The 12,360-nt window shown below is 40.8% G+C and overlaps 1 protein-coding gene across 16 annotated transcripts in view; it reads left to right on the top strand.

Annotated features, from left to right (window-relative positions):
• The first annotated feature begins 2,275 nt into the window (after positions 1 to 2,275).
• The window catches only part of SUPT20H (SPT20 homolog, SAGA complex component), a 36,693-nt gene continuing 26,608 nt past the window's right edge, over positions 2,276 to 12,360 (top strand). For 14 of the 16 annotated variants that reach the window (XR_012653500.1, XM_075050527.1, XM_075050531.1 and 11 more), the window contains exons 1-5: positions 2,276 to 2,384; positions 3,847 to 3,943; positions 6,049 to 6,084; positions 7,213 to 7,271; positions 7,358 to 7,424. Coding sequence is in view for 13 of the 16 variants with exons in the window: in XM_075050527.1 (XP_074906628.1) it covers positions 3,941 to 3,943; positions 6,049 to 6,084; positions 7,213 to 7,271; positions 7,358 to 7,424 (165 nt within the window). In the remaining 3 variants the exon portion in view is untranslated. The remainder of the gene's footprint in view (positions 2,385 to 3,846; positions 3,944 to 6,048; positions 6,085 to 7,212; positions 7,272 to 7,357; positions 7,425 to 12,360) is intronic. The other 2 variants (XM_075050536.1, XM_075050537.1) reach the window with 1 other exon arrangement.

A 12,360-nucleotide genomic window follows, 5' to 3' on the forward strand; every position in this document is an offset into this window, starting at 1 on the left:
GTACCATGCATCTGTTAGGTGTCTGGATGAGTCCAGGAAGACCTGCCACCTGCTCCTGGAGCAGATGGTATTCTGGACATCTCTTCTCTGGTGTTCAGGAACAACGTGGGTTCCTACCAAACCATTAAAATAGCTTTTCACATGCTGAAATTAGGTGCCCATCTTGTTTATCCCCACAGCTGAAGAATACTGATCCCATCAGAGGTTTTTATTGTATGTACTGAGAACCTCTGAGAGACTCTAGGCATCATCAGCAATTATGATTTCCAACATTTTGGCTATGCTCTGAGTGTGAGACACAGAAGGGCTGAGAAGAATCCAGTGCTGAAACCAAAACAGTGTCAGCACCAAGAAGATGGAGCACCTGGGTGGTCCTACAGGAAGGACTCCACTCTTTGCCTAGAGCTCCCTGTGCCTACATTTCCTTGAGTTTTCAAGTCACCCCTTGTTAGGACATGCCAGCACCACAAGGTTAACAAAGGCATTGAAGGGTAGTGTTAGGGGTAGTCTTTCGTATAGGACTGGCTGCTGAATCACAGGGTAGCACATTTGCTCATTGCTATAAGCAAATAAACGGTGATTCAGCCAGAAGTGCTATGAAGGCCTGGGAATGACAGGCAACCAGTCGGGTAAGTGCTGTGCCCAGGGACAGTATGTGCAATGTGTAGTGTAGATGTGCCTGGGAGAGCTTGGACGTAGTTGGACTCACAGTATGGATACTGGGAGTGCATCCCAACCAGGAACCCTCCTGCCAGGACACCCATAGAAGCAACCTAACACAGCACTGTAGGCATCTCACGTGAACCCAGCAGTAATTTATTTTAGTTGACCCTCCTGTCCATGCTGAGAGACGATAAATTGAAAATATTTTTTTTCCCCAATTCTTATTCTTTTAGGAATACAAATCCTACTTTAAACTGTTTTCCTAACATGATGAAGTTTCAATCCTTTATCACAAAGATATTTTATCAAGTAATCCTGATGTTTGTTAATCTGTAACAACATATTATTTAACTTTGCTTGCAGACAGATCTGATCATTGTTAAACAAGTGTAGGGTTCGATGTTCGGAAGATCTCGCGATGTCACGGAAAGTTAGAGGGTTAGTCGCAGCCTTGTGATGTACCTGTAACCCCACCTCCCCTTGTTAGTATAAAAGGAATTAACTGCGCAATAAAAGGGGGAAGTTGGCGCTCACACTGCGTGTGTTATCTGTCTCTTTCCCTGGTCCGGGCCGACCAGTGATCTAAGCGTGGCACCTTGATATGTAGCGAATGCTACAAACAAGTATCTGCCAAAAACAATATGGGCATTATTTAACCTCTCTGGAGGGAAAGGTCACGGTAAATTTCTTCTCAAGCTGCCTCCAATCCCTTTGCTGTTTACTATGTAATTCAAAGAAATTTCCAATATGTACTATGCTGTATCTATTTTGTCTGATTATACAGAAAAATGAACATTCCAGCAAAACAAACAAGCAAGCAAGCAAACTCCCTCAAAACAGGCGAGCCATTTTTTCACTTTACAAAGAGCAGGCTTTTAACGCACTTTTAAAATTAGCTTTTATCACTTCAAACTGGTGGTTGTTTGCACAATGATCTGGTGAATCACCTAGCAGCTCTAGCAAGTTACCCAGAAGCAGCTGCTAAACCACTCACAATAATCTATGACAGGGAAAAGAGGCTTAAGTGCTCCTGGCATCATTCTTCAGAATAATTCCTGTATACTTCAACTGGGCATTATGAAAACACAGAGGATTATGGCTGAGTAAAACTTACATTCAGCCACTGCACTTCCACGAAGCAAAGCTTCCCCAGCCAAGCGTCCACCGTGCCTTTCCCGAGTACTCCTCCTCTACCGCCGAACCGCTGTCACACCACCCACCACCCAACCTCTCCTCTCTGCCCTCGCAGAAACCGGTTTCCACAACGCCGGGCGTCACACACCAAAAACCATCAGCTGTCCTTACGGCGTAACCCTGAGACGCAGGGAAACCTATTCAGGCCCCCACAACGCCGTTAAACCTTCGGCTTGCAGAGGTACCCAGGCACTTTACTACCACTGAACCCTACGGACTCCTCGGCTCCGCATCCCATCCCATCCCATCCCGTCCCGCCTCAGCCCCCTCAGCCGCCTCAGCCCCCTCAGCCGCCTCAGCGCCCAACGGCTCCCTCGGGCGCGAGCGGGGCCCGCCCTCCCGTCTTCATAGCGACGCCGCCAGCCGCTTCCCGCCCTCAGCCCGCGCCGCCCCGCCGCCGCGGCGCCTGTCCCCGCCCCTTCCGGGAGCGGCACGGAAGCGGCGGGGCGGAAGCGGCCGCGGTGGGCCGTGGCGGGGGCGGATGAGGCGGGCGGCGGGGCGGCAGGGCCCCCGCGGGAGGTCGGCAGGTAACGGCGCTCGGGCATCGCGGCTCTCCGCCGCCCGCGGCGGGGTCAGGGGGCGGTTGGTCGGGTGGCGGCGGGCCGGGGCCGGGGCCGGGCCGCGGCAGCTGGGGGCTCGGCCTGCGTCCTTCGGCCCGGCCGCGGCGCGGCCTTACGGCCCGGCCCGGCCCGGCCCGGTCCTTTCCGGTGGGGCGGCTCCGTGCGGTCGCTCTCCGCCCTGGCAGGGTAGGCCCGCGGAGGTGCGGTTGGCCCGGCTGTCGGCGGGGCCGGGGCGGATCGCGGGCCGCCCGTCCCCCGCGGGGCTCGCACTCGCGCCTCGCTCGCAGCCGAGCCGGGTGCTCTCGGCGTCCCGCTCCCGGGACCCGGCTGCAGCGGCGGCGGAGGGGCTGCTCGGGAAGCAGCTGGCCCCTCGGGAGGCAGGGACGGGGACACCCCCCCCCCCGGCCCGGGCCATCCCGTGCGGGCTGCTTTTCGCCCACCGCCTCACCGTGGGCCAGAAGGCAGCAGGTCTCAGCCTTGCGGGGAGCTCCGAGTCGTCCTCCGTGGGGGTTTTTTTTGTTGTTTTTCTTCTGTTGGAATCGGTTCCCCGCTGGAACAGCCGAGTAAGGCTCAGGGAGGCGTGAGGGAGCAGGCGTATGTCATCTGAAATCGAGGAAGGTGTTTGCCGAAACCAAGGCTGGTGTGGAATGTCATATTCCTACAACTCAAAGTTATGTGTCGTGGAATTTCTTAAGTGAACGCTTCAAGTGTAGTGAGGCACTGTAACGTTCCGTTGTGAAAGTAAAACTGACTTAAATTTTCACATCTCTTCATTGGGAATGATAGGAAGAACAGGGTTTAAAGATTGGGGGGTTTGAGCTGGTGTTTTCTTCGTACAACTATCTAGCTGAATTTAAAAATGAAATGGCATAGGGACACAGTAGCTGAGGGCAAGGACATCTAAGGAAGGTGCTAGTGCCCTGCAAATTTTATTCAGTTTGCACTTGACAGCCTACTGTGAGTCAGTATTAAACTAATATCCTAAAATAGTGCTAGAAGGCACTGCTAGTGGAGGTGGTGTCTGTGGAGCAATACCTTCATAAAGCAAAACAAAAAACCTAGTAGGGTATGCTGAATATTCTGGCTGCTTGCAATTAAATGTTCTAGCCTTCTGCGCATCTGTGGATGTGATATTTGGGGTGTCTGGGTAGACTGCTGCAACAGAGAAGAGTACTTGGCTATATAATTTCAATTATATGCTTATTGTTACTTTAATATAACTAATGTAAAACGATTGTGCACAGTAGTAGTAGTCGTTAGAATAGGAACCTCTGCACTTACACTGAATGGAACTATTTTGTTTCTACTTTTGGAGGAAAGGATACTATGAAAATGAGATTTAAGTACAATTAACCACTGAAAATGTTGTATTTAAATAAAATGCTTATTTAGTTTCTTAGTAATTTTTTTTCTCCTTGATTTTTTTCAGTACCCCAAGTGTGACCATAAAATATGATTCTTTGCCTGCTGCATGAAACTTCTTAAGTACTTCTTTTGCCATTTGGCCACTGGCTTCAACTACAATGGTAAGTTATGATTCAGATAACGTATTTTTCAGATCCTTTTGCTCTAGTCTGCTAGCTGTTTGGCTGATGAGGAGAATGCCATTAATGTTTTGCATTTTCTTAAAAAAAATAAAAAAAAAATTTGCTTGTCACTCCTGAGTTCTGATATTTCTTTTCAGGGATGTCTTCCTTCGTAGCTTGTGAGTACTTCTAAACACTTAGTCACTGTCCAGTGCATGGTAGGAATTATCATATAAAGCTAGTGGTGTGTTTTCAGTCAGGACTGGTGTTAGGCAGTTGAGTACGTATAAATCCTGCTTCCACGTAGTATTCTTCTATTCACAGGTGATAATATTGCCATGGATTTTTACCTAATGTCAAGCAGTCAGTGGCTGAAATCATACAGTTATCCACTTGACTTGTATAGAAAGCATGAGTATTTGACATTTTCATATAAACACCTAGACACCTGAAAATTTAAGTGTTCTGTAGTGGCAGGTTCTAATGAGTAATAGCACATCATTAAGTGCCTTTTGTGGTTTTTTTTTTCAAGAACAGGTAAGGAATTTTGTATTAGAGACACTGTAGGTGAATGGTAAAAGGCCTGAGGCTTTTTTGCTGTATACTTCTTTGTTGTTACTGTAGTATGTTTTTCTCCCCTGAATTCTATTGTAATGTATGAAATAACTGGTACTGCCATGTATTGGACACAGCTCATGTGCCTTCTGTTCCTTGAGGTTTGAGTAAAGGTATTTGCTTTCATGAACAGCTGATAGGGATGGGTTAAACTGAGGAAACAACACAAATATGTATGTGGGAAGAAGTACCTGTTACAAATGCTTCTAAGCTTTACTGAAGAGTGGAGGATTCTCCAAAACACTTCCGTATTTTTTGAATAGAGTGGCCTATTTAAAAGGTTCTGCCTGTGGGGATTACATGTAAGTTGTTTTTTTAAGTAACAGGTTTTTTTACTGTTATTAGAGCTTGTCACCAATACATTCTTAAGGCCTTTATCCACCTGCCGCTGAAGTGAATGCATTAGTTCTCTTGACTTACCTGGAGTTGAATCAAGCCCTAGGTGTTCTCCTACAGGACTTCAGTTCTTAGTTTTGTGTTCTCCCTCCTCCCTGCCCCAAATCAGTTTCATTGTCTGGTTCATTTAGCAGCTGCACATTATTCCCGCACAAAGTAGGTGTCAGAGCTAAAGTAAGTGCCAGAGAAGGAAAGTTAGGGGCCAAGGGAGACTTTCTCTGTTTTTTTGGCACTGATGCTTGTTTATTCTGGTTGTCAAATACTTGTCAAATTTTAGTCCAAGAACTCATTATTCTTATCGATGAAGCTCTTTGCTCTTCTTGAAATACATGTATATGAACTGCAGGTATACTGAAGTGAAAGAGATTGCAAAGGAGCTAAATCCATTAAAGTAAATGCTATTGAGTATACTATGCTATGGGATATAGAGAAGCTTTTGCAGATCTTGGTGTGTTGTCTTTGGGTTGGGCACACTTCTTAGCCTGCCTTGGAGGAAATCTGGAGCTGAGGCTGTATTTGCTTCTTAGGCACCTAACAGTATGTCATAAGAAACTCTTCTCAAATTGTATTGTGCGCAGAAGTAATAACATTCTGAGCACAAGATCTTCATTTCCATTTTGTAGAAAAATAACTGTACTAATACTTAGGCACCAGCTTCTGAAAGTTAAATGTTTTCCTCCTGGACAACTGTTCAGGAGTACTTTGGCCTAATCTTTCAGTTGAATTAGTAGCCAGCTTAAGAAAGGAAACCAGATTTTCTAGTTGTCATTTCTAATTGTTTTGGTTAGTATTTGTTGCTGCTTTTGTTGGGTGTAATTTCTGTTCCTACTTTTAATTCTAATTGCCTTTTATTGTTCTAAGACTTCATAATTTAGCCAAAACCTTGCAAGTGTAGACACTTGGTAGTGGGATTAATTACTGTTCATGCAGTTACATCAGGTTTCAGCTGCTAAGTTTAATATGTGTGAAAGAATGTTTGAGCCCACCTTCTAACTATAAATTCATATCAGTAGTAATATATGTGGTGTTTTTTATGTATGAGGATGTTTAAACAGTTAATGTAATTTCTAAAAAGCCCTTTGTAATTCTTGCAGCAACAAGCTTTAGAACTGGCATTGGATCGTGCAGAGGTAAGGAGTAGACAAGTTATTTGTTTGCATATAATATTGGTCTCAGTTAAAAAATAACTTGTATTTTTATATTTCTTCCAAAAAGCATGTTATGTAAATATATGTGTGTGTATATAAATAATCACCCATACATGTAACACTGGTTTTGCAAAATTCTCACTAAAATTGCTGTGTCACGTATTTGTCTCTTACCCATTGTACTGAGAACATCAGCAGGTGCAATGACGATAGACTATGCAGGACTTCAGTTTTCCCCTTTTAAACCGGCAAATCTGTGTGCTGTGAAGTAAGCAGAGCTGTACAGAGACAGCTGGTGGAAATACGACAAAATCCTTTTTGTATTTTTAAGGGTAGCCTAGTTAGAACAAAGAGGCAAGTGCCTTCGTGTTCTTTCATGTTGACATCTGATATAATGGTTAACTTGAACCCTTGTGTAGGAAATACGTGTTTCTGTGGGAGAACCTCTTTTCATTGAAATTCTGAACTAAGCTGTTAATCAACATACTTCAACCAAACAATAAAGGTTTGGAAAAACCTTGTTAGAATATAAGCTACATTTAATGTAGGGTGATACCTTTCTTCTTCCTTTTTAATTCAAATATATAATATATATGAATCGTATTTATAATACACAGCTCTGTAGAGAAAACAAGTGTAAATGCAAGAGACAAGGGGAAAATTAAACTTCCTGAAGTTGGTTTTGTTGGAGTACTTGCTTTGTAAATGTTGAGCCAGTATGCATGAATTTGATTGTATCTTAGCATGTTAACTTCAGTATGTTACCATGTTAACTTCAGTAGTGTTAACTAAATACAGTAGTGTGACTGCTACAGTAGTGTTATTTACTACTGTAATTAAAAAACATGAATGTGAAAACAGGACTTTGCATGCAACTCATGCCATAGCCATAAAGTGCTGTGTTTTGCAGCTAGATTGAATTGTGTCCTTGTTGATGACTGTAACATACACCAGATTATGTTTAATATACTTTTGAAACAGTCATATACCATAACTGTTAATTGTTTTCTGTATACATAGAACACTGGTAACGATCTGAAGTTGCATGGTAGCTAGAACTAAATTTCTTTGTAATATATGTTATTTTTTTGGCTTACTTTTCTCTTCTAGTATATCATTGAAAGTGCCCGTCAGAGACCTCCCAAAAGAAAATATTTATCCAGTGGAAGGTAGTAAGAATTTCAGTATTTAGTTTTTAAATAGCATTTCTTTGATTTAATTTTGGTTACATTTTAAGCTTTTTTTTTAATTTCAGAAAATCTGTATTTCAAAAACTCTATGATTTATATATAGAAGAATGTGAAAAAGAGCCTGAGATAAAGGTAAGTAGAAATTGCTGAGAAGCTTTTCATTGCTGTCTAAACAGGCAGGTTCAGAAAATACTTTTTAATTTCACTTAATTCCTTTGTTAAAAAAAGAATAGACTCTGGTTACTGTAGTAGTTACATAAGGCTAAGACTACAGGAGAAATTATGATGACCTTTGTGGACTAAACTGTGTAATTTAATAGCATCAACTTAGTTCAGTTCAAAATAAAAACAAGGTGATGGGAGGGCCAGTGACTACCTGGTAGCCCTAAATCTGTTTTTAAAGGTAATAAAAGTAGAATGCTGGCAGAGGTTTGTAAAGACTGTGCTCTTGAGATGCTTTTCTATATATGAAAAAAGAGAATTTCAAAAGAATGGTCTAGAATGGAGATGTGTATATAACAAGTTTATTAGATAACAGTAATATTAAAATAACTGAGTGATATAATATGAATAGTAAGGCCGAGACTGCCTTGAGTGAGCTGTTCATTCTGACTTCATCCTGTGTCACTGAAGTCAATTGTGGTCAAGTTCAGGGCCAGTGTCAATGCCATGTGCGTTGTTGGCAGTATCGCTGTTTCAGAATCAATTGCTTAGCATGACTGCCATGAGGAAAAAATGCAGAGAATTTTTTTAGAATCTGTGCTGATTTATTTCTCAGATAACTGATGAACTGCTAAGATGTTTTGTGATATTTTTTCATAAAGTTATCAAAGAAGCTCAAGCAGGCTTAGCAACAATAAATCTAAGGTGTAAGAGGGTCAAGCTACTTTGCTAAACTGTGAATATGAAATGGAATGAGAAGAACAAGCTGTGGAATCTGCTGTATTCCTGCTTCCCAGGGAAGTAAAAACAATAAGACGAGAAATGGGAATGAGATATTAGTTACTGAGCACCTGTAATTTTTTGGTGATTCTGATGTAGTTGGTTTTATTTAGCATATGATGCTGATTCAAATCACAAATGTGAGTAAGGTGTTAAGCAAATTACAGGCTTGAAAAGATTAAAGCATCAGTAGTGAATGGGTAACAAAATATTTGAGCAGGGAGAAGATTGGGCTTGCTAGACTGGAATCTGGAAAAAAAAAAAAAAAGGATTTTAATGCAATAGGTATTGCTAAAGTAGAAGGCACTCAGCAAACTTACCCAACTATAACAACATTAAAGTAGTGAAGAGAGTTATCACAGTGGATGAAGTGGATTATTGCTGATCTAGATTTGAGTAAAAACTTAAGTTGTTCTTTATTGAAGGATTGGAAGCTTATTATAGAAAAATTTGTATTTAGAGCCCGTATTCACTGAGCTAAGATGTGGATAGTTAATAGCTCTCTTGGTCTTATGTTATGGATTGTAATTATTGAAAATTAGAAGCTCAAAGATCAAGGTGCAAAGGTTAGAAGATAATGCTATTGTGGAACTTCATACATGAGCATAGGACTGTTTATTTGCCTCTTAATTTGCACAATAAAGCTGAAGAAGGAAATAGTATTTTGACTAGAATTTGGCCAATGACTTGAATGTAGCTTTTAAAGGTTTTAATGTACAGAACTGTCAAAGTTTCTATTCCAGTATTGCACCATTTTGATGGTACAAGTTGTAATTATGTTGTCCACTCAGAAGCAATTTTTAAATAGACAATATTATTTTTCAGTCTTAACTTGCTCCCTGTATCTTAGCTCTTGTAATACTGCATCTTTCCCATGTTCTGGTTTTCTACCCTGCATTTACTTGGTCACTCATATCCTTGTTCTTGGTGTTCATAGGGAATACCAGATTTTCCACAGTAATTCACGAAGTACTAGTTAATTACTTGTCCTCTATTAGTCCAGTCTGCCCAGCTTCATTACTTCTCAGTGTCTCTTCTATTTGTGCATATGCACACTAGAGAGAGAACCAAGTATGCTGAGGTGATGTTCTAGAGCAATTTGTTTCATTTGGACTCTAGGGTGCAGTATTCCTCTACCTAAAAGTTGAAAGAAATAAAAATAAAAATCAAAACAATAATTTTGGAAGCAGTGTTAAACATGAATGTGGAAACAGACCTGGTCCGCGGGCTGGAAGTTCCTTGCTAGGCAGGTAAATCTGAGGAGCTCCACTACAAAAAAAAAAAAAAAAATTAAAAACCACTTATCAGTTGCCTATTCTCAGTTGGTGCCTTCTGACAACTGCACACAGTAGCATCATTGTGCAAGCATGAAAACATGTCAGAGTAATGAAAGTCACTTGAGTTCTGTGTTGGACTAGTGCCAAAGTAATAAAGCACGTAGAAGCACTTTCACAATGAAGTAGCAGATAAGAGGTACCCTGGTAGCTGTGGGGAATGAGTAATTATGATACATGAATAAACCAAATAGTGCCAAATAACAGTGGGGGTTTTTGTTTGTTTTGGTTGGGGTTTTTTGGTCCTTGATAAATCTTTAATGGTGATGCATGATATGCAGGGTTGGATGTATTTGGGAAATTGTATAAAATGTCGTACTGCGTGCATCTTTCTGTTCTTGAAGAAAACATAACTAACTTGCATGTGTAAGCTGAGGAAGCAATTGACTGTAAGAAGGCACTTTAAAGCAAAGCTAACCTCATTAGGGTGAAACAAGCAGACTTTGCTCAGACCACAGTATTCCCTGAAGTTTTATCTCAACAACTTACCTTAGGTGTTGCTTATGAAACTGAAATGTTTTCTGGCCTCCACTACAGAGGCTGCATGGCCCTTGTCTTTGAGCTGCATTAATACTAGTCTCTATTAGAATGGCAGCCTAGAGATTGACACAGCCAATTACATCCTAGTAGAAGTATACTTAGTTATGAGTTGCAGTCTTCTCTCAGGATCTGATTTCAGTTCAGCTAGGTCACAGACATCTTTAGGCTTCAGTTTATTCCTTGTATTTTTGTAATAAAAAGATGATGCTTCCTCAAGTTGTCTTATTGAGTTGCGTTTTATTTTGCAGTCAATATGTACAAAACTCTGCTTTGCTTTTTCTGCTTCCTGAAAGAACAATGCTTAGCATTGATCACGAAGTTGATTTTCAAATAGTTAATAGCTGTGTTGAAGTTGAGACAAAATTGTACCTTCCAAGGTGCATCTTTTATGCATTCGTAAAGTGGTGCTGGGATTAATGAAACGGGTCCAAAGTCAAGGGGAGAGCCTGGGGTGGTTGTTTTGGATTTCCATTTCACAGAGATATACTAAATAGCTACAAAAACTTTTTTTTATGGAGGTGATCTGTTTATTTTAAGTTTTTTGACCAACTTTTCAGTCACAAAGTGGGAAAATCGATCTAAGGTGCTACAGTGAGGGACAAGAAAAGCAGTCACAGTAAAGATAAAATCATAGTTTTCTGTAACACCAGTGCACCATTGGAGGAGTAGGTATTAAAATTAACGTTTCACTCATAGCCAAGGACGGAGGAGTAACAAACAGCATAAAATCACTATTTCAGTCTTGTTAGGCAGGAGGGCTCAGTATTCTTTATTCAGTGGTAGTCGTCAGAAATCACTGGAATTGAAAGGAAGCACCCGTGCCTTCTCTGTGCTGCTGCCCAGCCATCACGCAGTCACTGCGGTGCGTGTTCAGGAGGGGAGAGAGCTGCTTTTCTGGGGGTGAAGTTGGAGAGGGCTAGGAGTTTTAGCTGAGGTAACAGAGCAGTGTAACTGGCCTGGTTGCTTGGTATCTGAACTGTGGCAATATACTGCAATGAACACTTAAGAAATATAATACATCTCGGGCTGCTCTTTGATCTTTAAAACCTTTCCAGCAAGACCAGAGCTAATGCTTAATATCAGCTCCAAGCTAGTACCTCTAGTAGCTAGCTCAAACGAGAAAGCTGATTTTTGTAGTCATAAAAAATCTTCATGCTTAGTGAAATGTTTGTACTTAAAATGCTAATTTACTCCAGTGTCTTGAAGAGGCTTTATATTTTAACATGTGCTTAGAATATGTCTTCAGAAGTTCAGGTCATATGAATGCAGTGTCAAACATGTTCTTATGCCTGTTTGATTGTCCTCTCTGCTTTCCTTTACGTGTCTTCCCCCCTCAACATCCCAACCTCCAAAAAAATGAAACAAGCAAAAAAAACCAAACAACCCCAAGCTGTAACTGGCTATTATTGAACAAAACCTAAAAATTAAAAAATAAAACTAACATGTCATTTGCCAAATAAATTTAAATTAGTGTGATATGATTAACTCAATTTAATTACATTTACAGTTGAATTACCATTATGTATTTTGCCTGTGAGGTGTTTAAGGAGCAGACACCTTCCATAAAATAAATCTCATGGCTATTTCTTGAATGCATAGAAAAATTTTGGGGGAAAAAAGACAAATTATTTATTTAGAAATTCTCTGAGTGGTTACTAGTTAGTATCAATTATTCAGTGGCTGTATTTTGGATCAAATAATGCCCTTAACTGAATGATCCCTTCAGCTCATGACAATAGTAAAGTTGAATTAGAAATGTTAACAGTATTATTAGTAACAACTTCTAGAAGTGGTATTGATTCTGTCCCAGTGATAGGGGAATGGAATTTTTTTTTAATTGCCGCCTTTTTTATTTTTAAATATAGTTATTTTTAAATATAACTTTAGTATAAATAATTAATTTCTTCTTAACATAATCTGATGATCCTTTTTTAAGTCAACTCTTACAGAATTCTCATATTTCTTTCTGTCCTAATGCCATTGCATAACTAAATATAAAAGTATTAATCTGTCCAACACTGGGGGGGAGGGGGGAGGATACAAAAACTTTTCCATCAAAAGATGACAATATCTCAGTTTTTAGGAGAAAAGATGTCAGAGTAGTTGAGTGTTGACTTTGCTCTCAAATGGTATTTACTGTACCTCAGGCTGCTTCATACTGTGTCTAAGTGAAAGCCCCATAGCTATCTCCCCTACTCGGCGATGTGTCTGCAAACTGAAGCAGTGCACGTGCAGTCTCCTGTTTTGGGGGA

The sequence above is a fragment of the Buteo buteo genome, chromosome 18 (assembly GCF_964188355.1).
Source record: "Buteo buteo chromosome 18, bButBut1.hap1.1, whole genome shotgun sequence".
NCBI classification, from domain to species: domain Eukaryota; kingdom Metazoa; phylum Chordata; class Aves; order Accipitriformes; family Accipitridae; genus Buteo; species Buteo buteo.